The following is a 24,619-nucleotide window of genomic DNA, read 5'->3' on the forward strand; positions in this document are numbered from 1 at the left end:
TGGGGGGTGTGGCAAGCAGGGGCAATGGGAGGAGAAGGTGGAGGGTGGCGGCAGGGGTACCGTGAGATATGAAGAGTGAGGTCAAGGGTACCCTGACCTCGAAAAGGTTGGGAAACACTGTTCTAAGCCATCCCTTGATAGGCGTAGAGTTGCTCCAGCACCTACACCATCCATAATTTTTGAGCGTATCCATTCCTAAACTCCTTTCTGGACACTGCATTTTGCAACATGCAGCACCATTCCCCCATAAAGTTGCCTGTTTGAAGTGCTCTCTGCTTCCTGAACGCTTTCTGCTCAAAAATGTATTGTAGAAATCAGCATAATTTGACTAAGTTGCAATGCACGCCTGGTTCCAGTTGTCAATGAGGCATATTCTATTGAGGGTTTACTAATGTGCAGAGTCTGAGTTCACTTTTCCAGTTTTATGTTGCAGTGCTCAGTCAAGGGAAAAGTATGATTTGAAGCCTACGTTTGAATCATTAAGTATAGCTGCAAGAGACAAGAATTAGCCAATATTAGCAACTCTAATATTGTGACAAATCAAGGTAGGTAATACTAAACACACATGATAGAAGGTGACCATGAGGAACAAACAGCAGACTATGAAACCATTTTGGTTGTCAACGTTTGTATTAGTTTACAAAAGCAGCTTTCCACCTATTACAGAAAGAAACACATTACAGTGACAAGCTTTAAAAAACCAGGTGGTTTATTGTAGGTCTCTTATGAGGGTCACAGAAGTGGAATGCCTGCACAACTATACAGAGTTAACTCATGATTGGTTTTCAAAATCCAAACCCAGCAACTTTGGAATTGGGAGTTCATTCCTCACGATGTTTTCTTCTGTTTCTTCTTCTCACTTTCTTCTTTTTCCTTTTCAATTTCGGCAACATATTTTTCAATCTCTTCAGGGCTCAAGATCTGCAGTACAGAAGGGATACAATCACAAGGGGCCGATTATCAGAGAACTACATGAAAGTATCTCCAACTTTTTGCAGCCCCCTGACCCAATGAGTCAGCATTGCGTAGTGGTTAGATTTTAATCTAGAGTACTGGGTTCAATTCCCCACTTTGCCACATGAAGTCTGGTGGACGACCTTGGGCCAGTCACACTACCCAGAATCCCCTCAATCCATGCAGAGGCAGGTAATGGCAAACCACCTCAGAATGTCTCCTTGAAAACCAGATATCACCTCAAGGCAGGTCATCCTAAGGTAGGTGTGACTTGATTTTGCATACCCACACATACCCCCCTATGGCTCTTCATTCTCCCTCGAGAGAGACCTGTACTAAGGCATCTAGGAAACATTTTTTGTGTGCCCTCAAATCACAGTTGACTTATGGCAACCCTGTAAGGTTCCCAAGTTTACAGACATTCAGAGATGTTTTGCCATTGCCTGCCTCTGTGTCCTGATCCTGGTATTCCTTGGAAGTTGCCTTTCTAAATACTAACCGTGGCAGGATGCTGCTTTGCTTCTGAGGTCTGACTAGATGTCATTCTAGAGAGAGCCTAACAGCTGGGAAGGGAAACTGTCAACAGGAATTACTGATACCCTCTAGATGCGCAGAAGTGCTTTCTGACTGCTTTGTAGGATTGTATAAATTATGGTCTCCACCTTTCAACTTGGGGTGAAACGAGAAATAACTATTTCTTGGTGGCATCAGACTTATGACCAGCTTCCTATTCTGCTTACCATGCCACCAGCTTACTGGTTTCATCTGGGGTCCCCAATCTCCTAGTTTTCATAATGGCTGGCTCTTACTGCCAGATGTTCTCCAGTTTTACCATCCACACAAAGTGAGCTGATCTTTAAACGGGGTGACATCTGAACCATCAAAAAACTTAAGGGTGATGAGATACTGTCAAAGGCTTTCACGGTCGGATTCAACTAGTTCTAGTGGGTTTTCCGGGCTGTGTGGCCGTGGTCAGGCGAAACGTTAGGAACAAAATCCACCAGACCACGGCCACACAGCCCGGAAAACCCACCAGAACCAGCGGATGAGATAGTTCTGGGTTTCTAAATTTTATATTATATTTCAAAATGGTATGTTTTTACACATCTCAAAAAGGATATTGAGGAGACAGAAAAAGTGCAGAGAAGGGCAACAAGGATGATTGAGGGACTGGAGCACCTTCCCTATGAGGAGAGGCTGCAGCGTTTGGGACTCTTTAGTTTGGAGCGGAGACGGCTGAGGGGGGATATGATCGAAGTCTATAAAATTATGCATGGGGTAGAAAGTGTTGACAGAGAGAAATTTTTCTCTCTTTCTCACAATACTAGAACCAGGGGGCATTCATTGAAAATGCTGGGGGGAAGAATTAGGACTAATAAAAGGAAACCCTTCTTCACGCAACGTGTGATTGGTGTTTGGAATATGCTGCCACAGGAGGTGGTGATGGCCACTAACCTGGATAGCTTTAAAAGGGGCTTGGACAGATTTATGGAGGAGAAGTCGATCTCTGGCTATCAATCTTGATCCTCTTTGATCTGAGATTGCAAATGCCTTAACAGACCAGGTGATTGGGAGCAGCAGCCGCAGAAGGCCATTGCTTTCACATCCTGCATGTGAGCTCCCAAAGGCACCTGGTGGGCCACTGCGAGTAGCAGAGAGCTGGACTAGATGGACTCTGGTCTGACCCAGCTGGCTTGTTCTTATGTTATGTTCTTACACTGTTGTGTTTTACATTTGTTGTTAGCCGCCTTGACCCCCACTGTGATGGGGGAAGGGGGCGAGATATAGAAATCAAAAGAATAAATAAACACGGAGGTACTCTCTGAACTCACTCGGCCACAAAATGCACTGGGAGTCCCAGAAAGTAGGATCAAGGTCATAATTGCCAGACTGTTAGATGCACTGTTAGCTCAAATTGGAGAGAGAGCACCCACTGGGGCAGGGAATGGCGCTGTGCACAGAGGTTACAAAAGAAGATGAAGGCATGCTTGAAATAAATCTCTTTCTGGTTACCAGATCACTCTGTAAATGCCAACTGAGTAGCTGGACTACATAAGTACGAACTGAAATACAGATTCCCTGACTGCTGCAAGCTGATGGCACGAAACTGACCAGATCTTAAATAAGACCTTACCTTGAGAGGCTGGTTTCTTCTCATAACAGCTAGCTCGATATTTTTCCCACCAGACTGTACAACCTTAAACCAAGAAAATAAATAGTAAGGAAATGGCGACAGGGTTGAAGTTAAGCAGTGAGGGAAGTTTGACATTTTAATCCAAGCACTATACAGACATGCAGTCTTTTCTCCATCCACCAGCATTAGATCTAGATTTATCAGGTTAATGCTTACATCAATATATTTACATTTATTAATCATAGAATCAGAGTTGGAAGAGACCCCCAAGGGCCATCAAGTCCAACCCCCTGCAATGTAGGAACACATAATCAAAGCACTCCTGACAGATGGCCACCCAGCCTCTCTTTAAAAACCTTCAAAGAAGGAGACTCCACCACACAGATGTCAAATGTCAAGCTATTTCTACAGCTAATGTTTTTACCTGCAACAGGTAGACGGCATACAATTTAAGCAACCAAGCCAGAACACAGGAATTCACAGGTTCGTACTTACCTCAAGAAGGGCTTTGATAACAAGCTTAATGGTCAGATCATCGGTTTCTATTGCTTCATCGGTGTAGTTTTTTTCCAAAAATTCACGCACTGACTTTGCTCCTCTGCCAATGGCATTAGCCTAAGGTAGTTTTAAAAAAAGATTAAAAGGAAATAGCAATGTAAGAGGTATCATTTATTTTTCATCTTAGCATTTCGGTTCCTTGCCTCAGTAGCTCTCTCAAAGCTGGTTATGTTTTAAACTGGAAGGCCACAACAGAAAGAAATCCAACTATATACAGTGGTATCTAAACAAGGGAGAACCAAATCTCAGCACTCCTGGAGGGTCCCATGACAATTGCTTTTCCCACAATTAAGTTAGTCCAATAGTTACCAGTAGATTATAATTGCGTCCTCTGGGTCCCAAAAAGAGACCAGTATACAGTGTACTCCAAAAGCTATGTTAAAGTAACTGAATTCTGACGCTGAGATCAATTTGTAATCATAGTGCCTTTTATACATTTTTCAGCCTACTTAAGTGTGCTGTTTTTATCAGCATGCATACAGGAATCAGTTTCCCCAAAGGGACCATTAGTAACCGAGAATGAGACATAAACAGAGCACAAGAGGAAACAGAACAGAGAGGGGGTGCACTGCAATGCCTGACAATGAATTAAATAATGACCATATTCAAAAAGGAGGGTTCTGTTCTTTTCATCGGGGGGGGGGGGGGAGAGAGAAGCAAAGTAACCTCACCTTCCAAGCATGGTAGGTCCCAGAAGGATCGGTCTGATATAGCCTTGGCGTTCCATCGAAGTCAAATCCCACAATCAAGGCAGAAATCCCAAAAGGTCTGCGGCCGTTGCTCTGGGTATACCGCTGAGAGGTAACAAGACATTTTATTTCTAGCAGGACTGTATGTTACAACCTGTAACAATTTACACCAGTCAGCCTGTTGCACCCCTCTCCTTGTCACAGATGCCCACCCAGGGACCCTGGTGCACTCTACAACTGGGCTGGAGAGGGAGCTCCCGGCAGGGAACCTCTTGAGAGGGATTAAGGGAGGTTGGGGAAAAGGCAGGTCCGTTGGTGTGATGCAGGAACTCAAGCTTGCAGGAGTGCTGTTTACTGCATGTCAGGGGATAGCATCTATGTGACTGAGACGCATTCCTAACTCAATGTAACTGCTTGTAACAACAAATCAATGCTACAGAAAGATATATGTAACCACTCCCATTTAAGAAGAAGAGTTGGATTTATAGCCCCCCCTTCCTGTAAGGGGCATTCTTTCCTTGATCTTTCCTTTATGGCTTCACATACTTTGTAGATAACTAGGCTTTCCACTGACAGCCCGGTCCCATGAGAAAAGGGTTACATCCGCTATCTTGTGGGGCAGGAGGCCAGGTGGCTCTCTATCACTATCTGCTTGCAAACTTGGGGCACCTCAGCTCTAAAGATTGTTTCTCACAACGCCTTGGCTCGCTTTGGGAATAAAGGGGACTGTGAATGCCAGCTTCGCCAGAACTGGCTTTTCTAGTGTGGTTCTTTGATGCCTGCTCAATAAACGCTACTGATCCAATACCTCAGAGTTCATTTGTTGACTTAAGGGTCCGGGACCTAACACTGCCTGAAAAAGTAAAGAGCTTCTGAGGAGAAGTCAGAGTCGTGTCTCCTTTGATCCAACAGGGTAGCAGAGTTCCTATGAAGTCTCCATTGCAGGGGTGGCCAACAGAGCGACCACTCGCACAATTTTTCAAATAGTACTTCAATGAGAACTTAAGGCAATATGAACTGAAGTCAGACACTGCAGTTACTAAAATACATAATTTAAAGGGTTTTTTTTTGCAAACTTTGAAAATTGCCTATTCAGAGGGCTTTTCTGTATAACACAGCTAAATCAGGTAACTGAGGCATGCTTGTAGCTGAAACATTACACAAAAGATCCTCATTTCAAGCACTGACAATCAGTCAAAGACGATTTCACATCTTGTTTTCCAGTTTTTGGAACAAACTAAAGCAAGACATCTACTCACTTTCTCGTAGCGAAAGCAGCTGATTTATGATCTATTTGTCTGGAGTTCACTGGTACAGGAGGAAAGAGTCTACCGGTACACTAAAAATCAGGCTCCACTGAGCAACAGAGAGAATTGTCATCTTTGTACCTACCTGCTTTAGGCTAGCAATATAACGTGTAATATATTCCACGGTGACAGGATCCTCCACTGTAAGTCTATGGCTTTGACACTCCACCCGAGCTCTGTTTATAACTATCCTGGCATCTGCTGTGAGCCCTGCAAAAAATAGGAATAATTAAGGAAATGCACCCCTCAACATTGCACATGAGGTACCCCTACTCTACAAAACTTATTACTGAAGAGGGAGGAGGAAAATAGGCCAAATGAAAGGATCACAAATACATATCTGCGACTACACGGATTTCAAAAACATATTATCGACTACATAAAAGTGCAGAGAAGGGCAACGAGGATGATTGAGGGACTGGGGCACCTTCCTTATGAGGAGAGGCTGCAGCGTTTGGGACTCTTTAGTTTGGAGAGGAGACGTCTCGGGGGATATGATTGAAGTCTATAAAATTATGCATGGGGTAGAAAATGTTGACAGAAATTTTTCTCTCTTTCTCACAATACTAGAACCAGGGGGCATACATTGAAAATGCTGGGGGGAAGAATTAGGACTAACAAAAGGAAACACTTCTTCACGCAACGTGTGATTGGTGTTTGGAATATGCTGCCACAGGAGGTGGTGATGGCCACTAACCTGGATAGCTTTAAAAGGGGCTTGGACAGATTTATGGAGAAGTCGATTTATGGCTACCAATCTTGATCCTGTTTGATCTGAGATTGCAAATGCCTTAACAGTCCAGGTGCTCGGGAGCAACAGCCGCAGAAGGCCATTGCTTTCACATCCTGCATGTGAGCTCCCAAAGGCATCTGGTGGGCCACTGCGAGTAGCAGAGAGCTGGACTAGATGGACTCTGGTCTGATCCAGCTGGCTTGTTCTTATGTTCTTACATTTTAATCGACTTCATGCCCAGGAAAAAAATGGAACAGTAGCACAGGGAGCATCCAGTTACTTATGTTCTGCTAGAGATCTACTAAAACTTTTAGGACAAAAGGAGACATGAAATGGAGTTCTACAGGGCTTTAAAAAAAAGAATAGCCTTGGTATCTGGAACGGAAAAGGGCAAATGGAAGGCAAATGGCAGGCAACCCCTTTCCTTTTGTTTCTTTATAGTCTACTTTTCTTACAGCGGCTTGAGGCAGATTACATATAGTGAGTTAGTACAATGAACAAAATGGGACATTTAATGAACAAAGCAGTTGAGATTGTAAAAGTCTGGGACCAACCAGAAAGGTAAAAAACAGAATGGAAGTGAAGCCTAACTATCAACATGATGGATTATATGATGTAAAAATACATGTGGGGATCCTGGTTTCAGCAAACTATTTTTCATTGGTCATCTTAAAGTCTCAGCTGACTTATGGTGATCCCTGAATGGGGAAGGGGGGGGGGAGGGTTCAAGACAAGAGACATTCAGAAGCACCCAAATACTGACCAGGGCCAGCCCACTTAGCTTCTGGGACCTGATGAGATTGGGCTAGCCTGGGTCAAGGCCATCATCCCTTCTGTTTTCACCACTTTCTAATCCACAAAGAAAAAATACAGGGGCTTCCCCTACAGAAAGATAAGAAACTTGGAGAGTTGGTTATAGTGGGTTTTCCGGACTGTGTGGTCATGGTCTGGTAGATCTTGTTCCTAACTTTTCACCTGCATCTGTGGCTGGCATCTTCAGAGGTGTATCAGAGGGAAGTCTGTTACACACTGTGTCCAGTGAGAAGAGAATGTTTTAGTGGAGTATAAATTTTCATGTCCCTGGGAGGGGAACCAATCAGTAAGTGTTTAGGTGGAACTTGCTATGCAAATGTGTGGTTGATAGTATAGTATTGCATAGCAAGTTCCACCTAAACACTTACTGATTGGTTCCCCACCCAGGGACATGAAAATTTATATTCCACTAAAACATTCCCTTCTCACTGGACACAGTGTGTAACAGACTTCCCTCTGTGATACACCTCTGAAGCTGCCAGCCACAGATGCAGGCAAAACGTTAGGAACAAGATACACCAGACCACAGCCACACAGCCTGGAAAACCCATTACAGCCAGTTGAATCCATCCGTGAAAGCCTTTGACAACTTGGGAGAGGTTGATCTTGAAAGGAAAAAGAAAATGGGATGGGGAGTTAAAATAGTCTCCTCCCCCAACCCCCATGCAAACCAGCAGTTTACAGAGACTACTCTTAGGCTCATTCCGCACATGCGGAATGCATTTTCAATAATGCATTTTCAAACCACTTTCAGTGCTCTTTGAAGCTGTGCGGAATAGCAAAATCCACTTGCAAACAGTTGTGAAAGTGGTTTGAAAACGCATTATTTTGCGTGTGCGGAAGGGGCCCTAGTTAAGAAAGAGAGACAGCACAGAACTCTATTACAGTAAAGCATCAGCATGCTATCCTAACTGTTACCACCACCCATGGCACTTGTGCACAAAACATAGATAAAAAGCTTACACAATTCAGACAGGCTTGACTAATCTAAAACATGAATGGCTAAAGCCGTAATCCAAGAAAATGATCAATTTTCTACCAAAACAGGGGGAGGGGGGGGGGGAGACAGAGAGTGCTTTGCATCACCAATGACATCTGCATACAAAGATTTGAACTTCAGAAACTAATCACAATTAAATTAATCAATTATGTAAATCAAAGGTATTTTCCACTAGTTTTGTACAGGTTGTATAATATAAAGCACATGTGTAACAAGACAGCAGTCTGTAAAACAGCACCTAACAGAGATGCCATATAATCTGTACAAGAACACAGTTGAAATTTTTTTTTTGCCAATGGTTGCAATAAAAACATTCAGGAAAATCAACCAAATGCACTGTTTTTACTGGGATTCCACACAGCACATCTGTCTTACTTGGATCCCACTCCGGGCAGGACAGAGCATGACTTTCTCATCTGCCCCGTGCAGCCCAAAATGCTGTTCCTAGAGAGCTGGGGGTGGGAGAATTCTGTGGGGAGAAATCTACCTGTCCCTGGAAACCTTCCACCTGATTAAAGCTTACAGAAGGTAAAAACAGATATGACTTTATGTCTTTGTGCTGCACTGCAGCTGCTTTCCAAACAAAGAGCATGTGGTGGAATCTCCTTCTTTGGAGGTTTTTAAAGAGAGACTAGATGGCCATCTGTCAGGAGTGTTTTGATTATGTGTTCCTGCATTGCAGGGGGTTGGACCAATTGACCCTTGTGGTCTCTTCCAATTCAATGATTCTACGACTCTGTCCTAAAGCCTCTTTCCCATTTTCATTGCTTATTACTGTACCTGCAAAAGCCATGCAGACATTGTCATCAAGAGCACAGATTTTCCGGACAGTCCTTTCATCTTGAAGTTTTGCCACAGATTTCTTCTCCACACCAAGGACCACAATGTCTTTTCCTCGTACTCCGACCTTGAATATCAGACAGACTATTATCAATCATCTTTTGAAACCACTGCATTAAACACTACCTTGACACAGTGACCACATATTTAACAGCTTCTCAAATAAAGACTGGAGAGGTAGCCCTCAACTATTTTAGTTAATGGGGCTTGTGCTACTGTTTTAGATGGGGTACCTGTGCTCAGCGCTTTTGGTTAGCTTATCATTAACAGTATCTGTGAAGTGCTTTCTATAAAAATAAAGCTGGAGCATCATATCATCCGGGGAAAAATCTTGCTTAAAATATTTTAAGAAACCTGCAGAAGCTGCACAGAAATAATCAAGTAGCAAGCTGAGCACGCCCTCTCCTGCTGAAGCTTGGAGAAAAAGCTCATTAGCACAGAACTTGGAAAGAGGATTCAAAGATATAACACACACACACACACACACCCCCCCCCACAGTCTGGGGAAAAAAGACTAACCATCACAACATTCCTCATTTCTAACTGGAGGGGAGGGGAGAAGAGGGTCAATATTGTTACACAAGCCCATCTCCTCCCTCAGACCAGAAATCATGGTATAGCCTTCCAATGAAAAAAATTTATTGTAAATTGCCTTTTTTGCAACAGGGAAAGAAAAGGATATTTAAGAAGGGGGGGGGGTCGGGGGACAACCCTCATCCTTGGCCTAGATTCCAGAAAATCTATGTGTTTGTATTACATGCATGTGTGTACATGTACACTATATATCTATATATTTATATCTATACACACACATTCATACACACAAATTACCAATATAGTACAATATCACACATCATGATGCAAAATAACATGTTATAACAGAAAAGGAGAAAAGGCAGACTTCCCTCCACACTTTCTGCTCCACCCAAGAGCAAGAAAAAAGGCAGCCTCCGGGTGGAAGCAAGAATACTTTTCTGGAAGTAAGTCCCACAGAGTAAAATGGTACTTACCTCTGAGTATACCCACTTAGGATCGCTCCCCCAGTCAGAACTCTGAGCATGGAGCAGAGGTCTCTGGGGGAGAGGTAGCTGTGAACTTCCTGCACTGTGCAAAAGGAGGGAGGGCAGACTAGAGAACCCTTCCAGCTCTATGATCTAAATTTTTGAAATATGTTATAGCCCTGTGTTAGATCACATTTGTAGCCCTTTTTACAGTTTAATGAGATAAGCTGTTAAGAGTTAAATGCACTTGCTTAAAAGAGTACAAATGGTTTGGAATAACCATATTTTCTTTGATGGACTTTGAGATTATTTTAATCAATCTGAAATATACTGAAATATACTGAAATATAATTGAATATTAGAATAAATGATAGAAAAAATGTAGAGAGGGTAGGAAGACTGATAGAAACTACATTCTTATTCCTTTACCCTTTCAAAAAAGTTGAAGTTAAATCTGCAATGTTTTAATCAACTTTTTGATAATTGTATCATTTCTCTTGTTGTGTGTATGTGTGTGTTTGTCTTGGTTTTTTGTAACTATATGGTCATTTAATAAAATATTAATTAAAAAAAACATTTGTAGCCCCTTATGGGATTGTCTCTAGCTAACACCTCTGTTTCAGAAATTAAATGTATTCCACCAAGGCACAGATGAGTCTCAGCCATAAATAAGTATTCAAACAGTTTCCACCACAGAAAGTAATTCTTGTGCTGTAATTCATATTTATTTGCAACTCATTTCTTATATAATTATCTATGTACAGAGTCTGACTTTTCAATTAGGGGAAAATTTACTTTCATGCTGGACATAGTACATGATTGCATACAAGGTTTTTCCTACAAAAAGATTTATTGCTGGCTGTCATGAAAAGACTGTAAAAGTACAACTGAAAAAATCCAGAATACCAAGCTGTTTTCCACTGACTTCCACTAGGACTGTCAGCCTATGCCTTCCTCCACGCCTGCCCCCCACATTCTGTTCCTCCTCTATATTTCTATGCACCCCTCCTTTACTCAACCAATAAAAAGTGGTTTAGGGCACCGCAATTCACGAAGGATATTGAAAAGCTGGAACGGGTCCAGAGGAGGGCAACCAAAATGGTCAAAGTTCTGGAATCCATCCCCTACGAAGAGAGACTTAGGGAGCTGGGGATGTTCAGTCTGGAAAAGCGAAGGTTAAGAGGTGACATGATAGCCATGTTTAGATATTTGATGTTGGTGGGGGAGCAAGCTTGTTTTCTGCTACTCCAGAAACTAAGACCAGGAGTAATGGGCTCAAGGGGAAGGAAAAGAGATCCCATCTAAACATTGGGAAGAATTTCCTGACAGCAAGGGCTGTTCGACAGTGGAATTCACAGTGTGGTGGGGTCTCCTTCTTTGGAGATTTTTAAAGAGGCAGGATGACCATCTTACAGGAGTGCTTTGATTGGGTGTGCCTGTATTTCAGGGGGTTGGACTTGATGGCCCTTGGGGGTCTCTTCCAGCTCTATGACTCTACGTCCAAACTCACCTGATTTCCCTTTCCATAAAAAGGGGGGGGGGGCAAGGCTTAGTCATACCCCTCCCCTTCTCCCAGCCCCCAAAACAACGGGGAGTAAGGAAGGAAACGAAGTAGGCTCGAGCCCCTGGCCCTTCTCCTCCTCACCCAGCTTCAAACCCCCCCACACACACTTTCGGTCGCTCCCCCCACCCCGGCCGTCTCTTGGGCCTGTCCCTTCCCGTACCGCGGTGGAGCCTTTCTTCACGGCCTCCTGGGCATACTCGACTTGGAAGAGGTGCCCGTCCGGGGAGAAGACGGTGATGGCCCGGTCGTAGCTCATGGCGGCGGCTTCAAAAAAGCACCGTCGGGTTCCTCCACACGACGAGAAACAGCACCGTCACTTTCCCTCAGTGCGCACGCGCCGCTCTTCCCATTCACGGAACGACCTTACGCCGACGTGGCCCGCTTGACAGGAAGAGCCTACGCCAAACTGGGGCGCGCCTGCGCTCTTAGCGCAACTCGACGGCTCCTCTGATTGGTCGAGAAGAAAAACCCGGCGTCACCCCTCCCTTCCCCAAATGCGTATCTGGGTACGCCAATAGCGCACGTGAGGTAGAAGAAAGACCCCCTGATTGACGGCTTTCTCTACGCAGCTGACGTCCGCTCCGCAGCTTTTGCCCGCCCTTCCACCTGCTGCTTCCTCGCACTTGGCGCACGATCGCCTTTTCCTACGCACTTGGCGCACCGAGATGCTCTTGTCGGAAGAACCAGGGAGAGATGCGATTCGCTTGCAACAGCAAACCCGGCAGCAGGGATGCACCATGTGCAATGCGAAGGGGGAGGAGGGGACGATGCATTTGCAGCGGGGAGGCAGAGGGGGGTGGAGAGAGCCAGCCAAGCGGCTCAGGTGGCTCCGCTTCCCCCCTCCCTCACCAAACCTGGCCAGCCGGCTCTCTGCCTTGCACGGGGAAGCCGACCCGTGCAGGTAAAAGGGGGTGTACGGAGGTGGCTGGTGCAATGCCCCCGGCTCATTGCGAGGCGCAGATTGTACCATCTGCTGGGGCTCCCCCTGCCCGGGCACTGCGGCGGATTCTCGTGCCTCTTGCAACAGCAGCCAGTTAATAACAACATTATTCCAGGCTGGGGATCTGCTAGATCCTTGACATCGGAGGGGAGGGGGAGGGGGAGAGGCGCAGGACCAGCCCATCATGTCGGTCGCCTTTGCTTCTGCTCGACCCAGAGTCAAAGGAGAGGTCACCCAGCAAACTATCCAGAAGGTAACGCGCAAAGGAAAAAAAGGGGGGTGGGGTGGGTAGAGCGTGCATGCCTTAATCGAGAGCGGCGGCTGGATTGCTAGAGGGAGGGGGGCGCCTCCCGACATCCAGGGGCTGCAAAGGAGATCGGCTCAATGCTGGCGGATGCGAAGTCGCGATGGTTGCAACGGCTCGGAAGGGCGCACCGGTGGGGGGGAACAAAGCAAAGGTATTGCAATGGTTGCAAGAGGGAGGTGGGGAGAGAGGGGCCGAGGGGACGGTGTGCACGACCCAGCGCGGGTGACATTTCGTCTGCGCGGTCGAACACCCACCCACCGATTCCCCCGGCTTGCAATCGCGGCTGTAAGCCGGGCGAGCGACAGAGAAACGGGCGGGGATTTGCAAGGTTGCGCGTCCCCGGAAGGCGAAGATCTGCGCCTTTTCTTCTACGATCTGAGCACCGGTGGGGGTGGGGGGGGGGAAGGGGGGTTAGTCTTGGGAAAGCAGCTGCTTCTGGCATGCAGCCCTCCCTCCCCGGTTTATTAATCTGGGAAAAAAACGAATGTCAAAGCAGATGATGGAAGGTCGAAGGTTTGAAACGGGGATGCCTTTGGTACTCCCCCCCCCCACAGGTTTAATTGCAGGGGGAGGGATTCCCCAAGCGCTGCTGGGCATTATGATGATGGGCATGAACTGTAACCCTGCCCAGCCTCCGGAGGGAGGGAGGGAGGGAATAATACCGGGCAGGTGTTTCCCCCCCCAGCGTGCAAGTTGCAAAGCTGCTCTGGAGAAGGATGTCTGGGGATGAAATCCTCCTATTGCTGGAGAGGGGGGTGTCAAGAATGGGAGGTTCATGATGAGTCACTGATTTGTTGAACAATGCCAGCCCAGCTCCCCCCACCACCCGGTTTTCCAAGGCATGTCTGGCAAGAGGAAGAAAGACAGCTAGAATTTGCCTTTCAGGACCATGGCTGGCGGCTGAGCGCATCAGTCGGGATGGCTGGCTGGTGTCAGGAGGAGAGGACTTCGGGAGCCCAATTCTGCGGCGCAAGTGTCAGCGCTTTTCCCCACCTAATTGGGAGCCTAGCAGAATGCCAGGGATTAAGTTTGGGGGTGGCTCACTTCACAGTGCTCCTGTCTGCATCTGTGGCTTGCATCATTGATACAGGTGGTTGATTGGTAAGGGTAAGGTCTGGGCAAAATAAAAAAATTGTATTGTCGAAGGCTTTCACGGCTGGAATCACTGGGGTGCTGTGTGGTTTCCGGGCTGTATGGCCGTGTTCTAACAGCATTCTCTCCTGACGTTTCGCCTGCATCTGTGGCTGAATCCTCTGCACCCCATTAAAAAAAATTGCAGTCCCGTACACACTTACTGGGAAGTAAAGGTCACTGGAAGTGCATCCTTCCAAGTAAACCTGTTGGATGGCACAGGTTAGGCCAGTCTCATCTGATCTCAGAAGCAGAGCAGGGTTGGCTTGGGTTAGTATTCGGATGGGAGACCACCAAGGATTTCCAAGGTCCTTATGTAGATGCAGGCAAGAGCAAACCACCTCTTGACATCTCTTGCCTAGAAAACTTGGACAGATTTATGGAGGAGAAGTCAATCTATGGCTACCAATCTTGATCCTCCTTGATCTGAGATTGCAAATGCCTTAGCAGACCAGGTGCTCGGGAGCAGCAGCAGCAGCAGACCATTGCTTTCACATCCTGCATGTGAGCTTCCAAAGGCACCTGGTGGGCCACTGTGAGTAGCAGAGTGCTGGACTAGATGGACTCTGGTCTGATCCAGCAGGCTCTTTCTTACGTTCTTGCATTCTTAACCCCATGGGGTTGCAGTAAGTTGTCTGCAACTAGATAGACTTCCTTGAGATCTGAAGTGCAGGCTTTCATCTTTCATGGAAGTCAGTGGGACAAAGATGCCTGATTTGGGACTGAGTTACTCACATTACCTGTACTAGGAAGTACAGGTAATGTGGGTAACTCAGTCCCAAATCAGGCCTCTTTGTCCCACTGACTTCCATGAAAGCCTGCACTTCAGATCTCAAGGAAGTCTATCTAGTTGCAGACAACTTATTGCAACCCCATGGGAGTTTAGTTGCTGGTGTTTATGAGTAAGTTCACTTAGTCCTGGCAAAGCACTTTGAAGAGGGCCATTGCTCGATGGTAGATCATCTGCTGGACATGGAAAAAAGTCCTAGTTCAATCCCTGGCAACTCCAGATATGGGTTCAATCCCTGGTATTTCCAGCCTCAGGATTCAATTGGTGGCAATTCCAATCCCAGGCTCAATCCAAGGATTAGGTCATGTGGAAAACATCAGGAGATCTAGGAGAGTTGCTTGGCTGCCAGAGCAGACAAGACTGATCTTGGTAGACTGTTCAAGGCAGCTTCCTGTCTCAATCCAGGAAGCAACTTTGTGTCTCAATTCAGGAAGCAGATCTTTGCAGTTCTCAGCAGATACTGAATGTTATGGTTCTGATGGTGTATAGTATGTTCAATGAGCTGTGTGACAAAGATGGGACTATTATGCGATGCAAAGCTCAGTGGATTGTGGTGGAGAATATTTCTTGGTGTGCCACTGGACCCTACATGAATGGTTTCCTCCTATTATGCTTTAGATTTAATTTCAAGCAAGCATAACTGTTTTCTTGTGACTAAAGCTGAAAAAATCAAAACTGAGGCTGGTGGGTGTACTGCCCTAGGGACATGGGGTACCCCATGTCCCCGGGCGCACACCTTTTGGTCACGTGGGGGGTTCTGGATGGGCCCTACATGACCAAACAGGCAGCCCCTCTTCCCTGCCCACAAGCCGGGCGCGAGTTTCCCTCGCGCTGGGCTTCTAGGCAGCAAAGAGGGTCTAGAGCCCAACTCACAAGTAAGCGGGGCTCCGCATGCGGGGAGGGGGTGCCCGGAGGGTTTTTTGTCGCCAGGCACTATTTGGTCCCAGTATGCCTCTGGGTGGGACCGTTAGAATTGTTATCCTTCCCTTCCTGTGCAATCATAATTGAGCACGCAGATGCCGGGTCTTACCTGTTGTGTGTCTCCAGAATCTGGTTTTCAGAATCTCCCAGCAGAGGTATCATTTCTGTGTCGTGACTCATTGCCTATATAAGCTGACCTATAAGCATGCTTGCTTCAGCATGGGTTCCTCCCTATAGCCCAGTAAACCCCCTGAGATTGATCTTTTCCATATCGGATATGATCGCTGTATGTCTTGCTCACACAATCAGAAGTCAAAGCAAGATTAGAATCCAGACGCTCCTTGGAGACCAACAAGATATTCAGGGTTTAAGCTTCTGAGAGTCAAACAGCCAGTGTGGTGAAGTAGTTAGGAGCAGGTAGACTCTAATCTGGAGAACCAAGTTTGATTCCCCACTCCTCCAGTGGTGGAGTCTTATCGGGTGAATCTGGTGAACTGGATTTGTTCTCCCCTCTCCTACACATGAAGCCTGCTGGGTGACCTTGGGCTAGTCACAGTCCTCTCAGAACCCTCTCAGCCCCACTTACCTCACAAGGTGTCTGTTGTGAGGAGAGGAAGGAAAAGGATTATATAAGCAGCCTTGAGTCTCCTTGTAGGAAAGATGGAGCATAAATCCAAACTCTTCTTTTCTTTTTCTTCCCCAGACACTTGTTGTTTTACAGCAGAGCAACATGGCCATCCCTGGCCGATTAGCACAAGGTGTCTGCTGAGTGATGGGGGCGAATGTCCGTCATGGCAAGTTTTCTTGTACGGACATATTTCCTCAAGTGCTGCTTTCACTTTCCATTCTCTCTGTGGCAAGCAAAACCACTTCTAGTATGATTTTAATTTGCTTTGCCACCAGAGTGGGACAGATTTGCCAGTGAGCACAGATATGCCCTGGACAGCTTCCCTCCACCCAGCCTTCCCACTCCCTCACCCTGCCATTCATGCCTTCCCCCTCATCCCGCCCCTCATATGTTGACAGCTGCTTCAAGTCACAGAAAAGACGCTCACTCACACAGTTAGCCAAAAACACTGATGTCTAATTCTCATATTGATTTATCGAGATACCGATATTAACAGAGTGTGCTTGAAAATAACAAGCCTCTCTGTCCTCCAGTGCAGCAGGAAGTGTGTGTTGGTGGGTGGGTGGGTGGAGGGAGGGAGGGAGGGAGAGGAGGGAGGTGGAGAGAATATCAGCTTTAGGATAGTGCCCTTCTTTAGCAGCCTGTGGTCTCTTTGCTTTGCCTCTTTCATTTGGGGGAGGGGGATTATTTTTGGAACAGTAATATCGATATAAATGCATCTTAAAAGGCTGAGCCAGCGATCTTGAGATCTTTCCCTTTAAGGATTACTTGATGGGTGGAGTTGAGGGAACCGGGCCCAGGAGAGTTCTCTGCAGCAAAGCTCCAAGGCGGGAGTGAGTACCTCCTTGCATGTAAATAGATACATGAGAAGAGCCCACTGCAAGCCCATTGCACAGGAAGAGCCCCGAGGTAAGGGTTCCATGCATAATGGGCCCCTGAAACAGTAAGAGGTTGATATCACTAGTGATTATTCCAGGGCTCTTGTTTACAGCAACAGAACTTTGCAAGATGACAATCCCATGGTTAGTCCCTGCCATCTCCAGCTGAAGAGATCTCAACAGGTTTGGGGAAGTATCTTTCTCTGCCTGAGATGGTGAAGGACTGATGGGGCAGATCATTTCCTTGAAGGTGTAAGCCTGCTTCCTGTATCCATAGATACATTCATTTTTAAAATATATTTTTATTGTATCATTTGAATATTCCATTTTATATTAATACTCTTCTTCATTCGTTTACAAACAATACATTTTCCCCTTTTCCCCCTCCCCCCGTATTTTCTTCATAGTTTTATCAAACAAACAGCAGTAAGTTCATTCTTTGTAATCTCTTCTCCCATATCTCCTCATTGACTCCAGCTTCTTTCATCCAGTCCACAAATATTGTCCATATCTTCAAAATTTCACTCTGTTTATTTTGCCACAGTTTATTTTTGTTATTATTTCAAAAATGTCCAGTGTCACTTGTTCCCAGATATATTCCAACCATTTCTGGATTGTCCATTTTTCCTTTCCAGCCTAAAGCTATTGTTGCATGTCCTGCTTTGATCATTATTTTATACATGTAGCTATATTTTTTATCTACCCTTCTATCCTCCATTACACCCATGAACATTAAATCATTATTTATCCCAATATTAAACTTCACCAGTTTCTCGATATACCATAGATACATTCATGACCAAGGACTTCCACAGTTCCCGTGATATTGTGATTCTTTGCAACTGTACTAATCAGAGCTTATGAGGCTATAATTGCTTACGTAGGTATAATTGCTTACATGAGCCAGCTATTTATAAAGTTAAATCCACTCAAGTCCCATTGATTTGGAGTGTTAAGTACATGCCTGACATGCACACGCTTAACAACATGAATCTTCCCCATGGCTGGTTATCACTGGGTAAAAAGCAGATGAACAAGAAATCTTTGTGCTACCCTATCTTCTCACTTCAACTTCCGAGTCACCTGTTGGGTAAACATCTTAAGACTTCTAGAGTTGCAATTCCAGGATACAGGAGTGTATAAAACAGGATCTCTGTTACATATTTGTACATATTTACAAGATCCATCAGAGACTGAAAGGAAACAGAGATCCTGCTTTACCTCCTTTCCATCTCTGATTTGTCTTGTAAATATGCCACCTGTTCGGGAGTTAACAATAGTGGTACTTACAGTGGGTTAATAGCACTTCAAAGCACTTTAGGTGTATTATATCTGTAATACATATAGCTACTCAATAGATTATTATTTCTGTCCCTGCTTAGGGGAACTAGGGATGTAAGCAAGTGACTCGCAATATTGTGTAGAGTTCTGGGCACAATTCAAGAAGGAAATTGACAACGCTGGAACGGTTCGGAGGTCAAAATGGTAAAAGGTCTGGAATCCATGCCCTATGAGGAGAGACTTAGGGAGCTGCATATGTTTGGTGAAGAGAAGGTTAAGAGGTGACATGATAGCCCTGTTTAGATATTTGAAGGGATGTCATGTTGGTGAGGGAGCAAGTTTGTTTTCTGCTGCTCCAGAGACTAGGACCAGGAGTAAAGGGTTCAAGGTGAAGGAAAAGAGATTCCACCTAAACATCAGGAAAAACTTCCTGACAGTCAGGGCTGTTCGACAGTGGAATGCACTACCTCGGAGTGTGGTGCAGTCTCCTTCTTTGGAGGTTTTTAAAGAGAGGCTGGATGGCCACCTGTCCGGAGTGCTTTGATTGTGTATTTTCTGCATTTGGACTTGGTGGCCCTTGGGGTCTCTTCTAACTCTATGGCCCTTTCCGCACGGGCCAAAGGGCACCCCTGCACTGGCAGGAATGCGCTGTTTTCCAAAAACCTCCCTCCAGGAGGGAGGTTTTTGGAGGCTGCCTGACGCCGCCCTGGGGGAGGGGGAGGGGAGCCAGGTCGGCGCTGCTGCATTTTCGCAGCATCGCCTGTGCGAACGGCTCCCTGGGGACGGCGTTTTTGCCATCCCCAGGGCGCCATAAATGGCCCGTGCAGAAAAGGCCTATGATTCTATGATCTAGCAAGCACATGGCAGTGGAAATAGCTGAGGTATGGACACCCTGCCTCACAGTTCAGTCCTGTAGCCACTACACAGCACCTGTTCTCTCGACCAAAGGGGCTGTGGCTCAGTTATCAAGCATCTGATAGGTGTACAGAAGGTTCCAGGTTCATTCCCCACCATCTCCAGTTGATAAATGTGACAGTAGATGATGTGAAAGACCCCGTGCTGAAACCCGGGAGAGCCACTGCTGAGTAGGTGATACTACTTTTGACGAACCAGTGGTGTGATTCTATATAAAGCAGCTTCTTGTGTTCATCTGTGTTCACAATTATCTGTAACTGCATAATATGCTGGCTGTTGTGGGCTTTCCGGGCTGTGTGCCCGTGGTCTGGTGGTTTTTGCTCCTAGCGTTTCACCCACATCTGTGGCTGCCTCTTCAGAGGCATGTCACAATAAGATGCGTTTCTCTCTGCCCATGATATAATTTTACTTCCTCCCTCCTCCTGGCCTCTCAGACTCTTCCTTTTCTTATCCCCTTGTTTCTCCTTTTCCCATCTGTCGGTCTCTCTGCACACACATCTGCCATTCCCTGCCCATTTTGACCCATCAGTATGAATACAGTGGAACCTCGATTTTCGTTGGTAATCCATCCAAAAAGAATCGATGAAAACCGATGAAAACCAAGGTAAACTTTTCCATAGGAATCAATGTAAATCCAATTAATCTGTTCCAGGGACTCCAAAAAACATACCAAAACCACATTTTTTGGTGAATAAACATAGTGTTTAATGCTGAAAACAGTAACAAACAATAACACTAGGACCAGCTTCAGAGCCAGTGGACCAATGTCGCACCAGAAAGCTGTCCAAAGAGTTCTGTTTCTGACGCCTCTTTAAGATTTGTCTGAAATGGGGCAAGACATTGTCATTAAACAAGTTGCAGACACGGCCTGCAACAGCTTTGTCCGGGTGATTTTTCCCCACGAACCCCTGCACCTTACTGCAAATCGATGAAAACCGAGGCAAATCGATGAAAACCGAGACAAATTTTTCACTGAAAAAATCGATGAAAACCGAAGGCAATGAAAACCGAGGTTCCGCTGTATTTAGCTTTGCTTGGTTCCAGTTGCCTCTCCTCCATATGTTCCCACCTACTTTCTAAATTTGGGAGCACATAACTCTTTCGCTAATCCTGCAGTTCACGCTTCTGATGGTGTCTCCCATACATTTGGGCTATGCGGAGCAAAAAAAAAAGAAGATAAACAACCCTCCCACCCAGCACCAAATCCAGTGGTGGGGTTCAGCCAGTTCGCACCAGTTCAGTAGAACCGGCACCTAATTTTTTTGTTGAGTTCGGAAAACCTGTTGTTAAAAGCAGCTATCAGAGCCTGGAGCAACCATGTGCCAATTGCTCTGAGGCTCTAAAAGCCCCAGGGCATCTTCTCCCAGGGGAACAAGGGGGCTTTGAGAGCCTCAGCAGCAAGGCCTCGTCCCCCCCCCTCCACCCCCACATGAAGTTCCCCTGCAGCAGGTAAGTTGGCAGCTGGGGGAGGGGCGGCAGAGGGGGCGCACGGCGGGGGAGTGGTGGAATTAGTTGTTAACCGGTAAATTATTAGTATCCCACCACTGACCTAATCCAACATAAATCTCTAAAAACAGGGAGAGGAGGAGGCATACAGAGGTAGTGACAGATATTCTCCAATCGTGGTTCCTGCTTTTGATGCACTGGGGAGGTAGAAGGTGTGCCAGTGTGGCGGACTCCACAAAACCTGAGTTTGAATCCCCATTGGGTTCAAAACATTCGTTCTACCTTGGAAGTTCCTTGGGTGACCTTGGGCCTGTCACAAACTCCCAGCGTAGCTGGTTCTGATGGGTTTTCCAGGCTGCGTGACCGTGGTTTGGTGGATCTTGTTCCTAACATTTCGCCTGCATCTGGCATCTTCAGAGGTGTATCACAGAGGGAAGTCTGTTGCACATTTTGTCTAGAGAGAAGGTAATGTTTTAGGTATATATTGTCCATGTCCCAGGGTGGGGAACCAATCAGTAAGTGTTTGGATGGAACTTGTTATGCAAAGATGTGGTTGATCGTATTGTATTGCAGGTGGGGCTTATCAGTCCAGGGAGTGATTCACGTTTTCATGCCCTGCAGCAGCAGCAGTATTAGTGAATGGAAATCCTGTGTTTGGGTGGAGTCCATTGTTCATGAACTTAGCATTTTGGTGTTTTTAAGTGCTGGTAGCCAAGCTTTGTTAATTCTCAGAGTCCCTTCTTTCCCGTTGAAGTTGTCTTAGTTTTTGTGAATTTTAATGGCCTCCCCATGCAGTCTGACAAAGTAACCTTCTGAATTGTCCAGAATGTCAGTGTTTTCAAATAAAATGTTGCGTCTAGTTTTGTTTAAGACATGTTCTACAACTGCAGATTTTTTCAGGATGGTTAAGCCAACAGTGTCTTTCGTGCTCCTTAATACGACTCTGAATGCTGCGTTTTGTGGTTCCTATGTAGCATAGCCTTCCTTACAGGATTGTTTCACTGAGAAAATGGAGAAGGAGAGAATGACGTAGGAGGTTAAGAGCTTGTGTATCTAATCTGAAGGAACCGGGTTTGATTCCCCACTCTGCCGCCTGAGCTGTGGAGGCTTCTCTGGGGAATTCAGATTAGCCTGTACACTCTCACACACGCCAGCTGGGTGACCTTGGGCTAGTCACAGCTTCTCGGAGCTCTCTCAGCCCCACCCACCTCACAGGGTGTTTGTTGTGAGGGGGGAAGGGCAAGGAGATTGTAAGCCCCTTTGAGTCTCCTACAGGAGAGAAAGGGGGGATATAAATCCAAAACTCTTCTTCTTCTTCTTCTTAGCCACTGAGTCCAAACTGGGGAGACAAGTGGGAAACAAACAAACAAACAAACAAATAAATAATGCAAACTGCGTCTTGTTCTCCCAGGGAGTGAGAAAGACCGCAAACACTGGATGGTTGCAGTTCCCAGTAGGGGTTGCAAATAGATAGCTGCCCTGCAGGGTTGACTTGGAATCTGAGCTTACTTCAGATGCTTCAAAGTTTTGTTTGGCGTTTCATGAAGGGGGTTGAGGAGGAAAGAGAGTTCATTGTCTTTTATTACTAGCATATTTCACCTATTTTGATATCACTTTAAAAACAGGGCCAGAGGACTGCTGTGCGTGGAGCTTAGAGAAAAGAAGATTAATGGAGGCACATCTTGACTGTTTTAAAATATTTTTGAGGAAAAGAAGGAGAAAAATTGTTCGCTGGCTCCACTGGGGATAGGGCTAGACTCGATTTATTTAAATTACAGCAGGGTAGATTGACTTTCAGTGTTAGGAAAGTCTTTGTAATTGATGAGCGGCAGTGTGGAAGTATCCCCAGGGCCTGCTTACCTGTGCATGAAGAAAATGTGATGTTGCTGCTTAGGAATTTGTGTGCATTTTGTTTTCCTGACCACGAACAGAGTTCTTACCTAAGCATTTCATACTAGCTGGTGAGGAGTTACATTTTTCCCCGTATTCCAAAGGGAATAATTCAGTCACTGAACAAAAATGCTCTGGAAGACTGTAAAATTCTTCATGTTGAGTCCATAGGCTCTTGAGCAATATTTCTGTATACGGTGGTTTTAAATAGTTAACTTTGTTTAATTAAATAGGAACCATTGATGAACACACCCTCAACTACAAACCGCTGAGGATTATGTGACAACCGTCTCCGTTATCAATCTCCAGCAACCTCTAAAGGTTTCATAACTTCGTAATCCACACTGAGGCTCAGCAAGGAATTAATATCACAGAAAGTTGCTTTCAGCCCATCCATCTTGCTTTCCGAGTCCTCTTTCCCTGGTCATTTGGCTGCCCTATTTATCTACCTCCTGCTGTTCTTCCTTCTCAGGTCCAACTTCTGCTTCTTTTCCAATTGACTTCTCATTTTGTAGCCCTCTGTAAGTCGGTATTACATAGAATAAAAATGTTCACACTTAGAATTCATACGTGCGTAAGGTGAAAAGTGCTGTCGAATTGCACCTGAGTTTACGGGGAGCCCCCATAAAGGCAAGAGACATTCAGAAGAAGAGGAGAATTTGGATTTATGCCCTGGTTTTCTCAACCATAAAGAGTCTCAAAATGGCTGATAAACTCATTTCCTTCCACTTCACAGCAGTTTGAGATAGGTGGGGCTGAGAAAGTTCTGAGAGAACTTGAGGTAGGTGGGGCTGAGAGAATTCTGAGAGAGCTGTGACTGGCCCAAGGTCACCCACCAGGCTTCACGTGGAGGAATGGAGAATCAAACCTGATTTACCAGTTCAGAGGTCCCTACTCAGGTGAGGGACCGGGGAATTAAACCTAGTTCTCCAGATTAGAGTCCACTGTTTCTAACCACTATACCATACTGGATCTCAGAGGTGGTTTGCTAAGCCTTCCCTGACATTCTGGTGCCATGGGAAGAGTTATTATCTGACCCCTGGGGTAGCGGCCAGGCGGCTTCACATTGTTATCTGCTGCTGATAGTATAACCTTGGTGCTGGATATAAGTGGATTCAACAATTAGCAGATGAGAATATGGGAGGGGGGATTCCAAGGGGATAAATGTGTAACCAGAGCATATGCTAGGCAGAACTGGCTTTGACCCCATGGTCTAGACTTGTGTTCCTATAATAAACACTTCTGAACCATATACCAGAGTCTTGATTATTGAACCAGGATCCAGGGACCTAACACTGCCAGTGTAGCAACTCTGGACTTCCTTGGTGGCATCCCATCCAAGTAACCATGGAACAGACTGTAAAATTTGATGGACCAGAACTACAACTTGGTGCTCACTGGCACCATGGTGCTCATAGACCACTCTCCTGGACCCCGCCAACTGTTTTTAGAAAAGGGGGGGGGGGCTGCTGCATTCCTTGACCAGTAGGGCTTCTGATTGGCCACTGTTATGTATGCCAGAAAACGTTTAAAACCATGTATTTATTTTCAAAGGCAAGCTGTTAAACAAAGCCTTTGCCTGGAATGTTGACAGATTCCTATTAGACGTATGTGTGACTTCCATTCCTTGTGATTTTGTAAGTTGTATCTCCGCCCTCTAGGTGTTTATTTTATGGGCTGTGCATCCACTATCCAGGCATAAATCTGAAAGGTGTCCTCAGGTTAAATAGGTTGGGGACCTCAGACCTCTTTAGCCTTGGGAAGTGGCTTTGAGGGAAGGAGTTCTGGCTCAGTGGTAGAGAGAATCTTCTTTGCAGGCCAAGATCCCAAATTCAATGCATGTTCATGTTTCCAAATCTAGGTAGGGAAATTCCCGAAGATTTGGGGGTGGAGGAGTTG

The 24,619-nt window shown here is 45.8% G+C and overlaps 2 protein-coding genes across 3 annotated transcripts in view; one reads left to right on the forward strand and one right to left on the reverse strand.

Annotated features, from left to right (window-relative positions):
- Window positions 1-691: 691 nt before the first annotated feature.
- PSMA7 (proteasome 20S subunit alpha 7) lies at window positions 692-11,944 on the reverse strand. The gene is made up of 7 exons (XM_048497407.1): window positions 11,754-11,944; window positions 8,969-9,095; window positions 5,728-5,852; window positions 4,318-4,440; window positions 3,584-3,703; window positions 3,089-3,151; window positions 692-921 (listed from the first exon to the last, which is right to left on the reverse strand). The coding sequence occupies exons 1-7, from the start codon at window positions 11,847-11,849 to the stop codon at window positions 829-831; spliced, it is 747 nt and encodes a 248-aa protein (XP_048353364.1). The 5' UTR covers window positions 11,850-11,944; the 3' UTR covers window positions 692-828.
- A 353-nt stretch (window positions 11,945-12,297) lies between these two features.
- Window positions 12,298-24,619, forward strand: part of SS18L1 (SS18L1 subunit of BAF chromatin remodeling complex) — a 47,443-nt gene continuing 35,121 nt past the window's right edge. The window contains exon 1 of one of the 2 annotated variants that reach the window (XM_048497405.1): window positions 12,298-12,786. In XM_048497405.1, coding sequence (XP_048353362.1) covers window positions 12,718-12,786 — 69 coding nt within the window. In that variant the 5' untranslated portion in view covers window positions 12,298-12,717. Of the gene's footprint in view, window positions 12,787-12,902; window positions 12,992-24,619 lie in introns of those variants that run through there. The other variant, XM_048497406.1, reaches the window with a different exon arrangement.

The sequence above is a fragment of the Sphaerodactylus townsendi genome, linkage group LG05 (assembly GCF_021028975.2).
Source record: "Sphaerodactylus townsendi isolate TG3544 linkage group LG05, MPM_Stown_v2.3, whole genome shotgun sequence".
In the NCBI taxonomy this organism is placed as follows: Eukaryota; Metazoa; Chordata; class Lepidosauria; order Squamata; family Sphaerodactylidae; genus Sphaerodactylus; species Sphaerodactylus townsendi.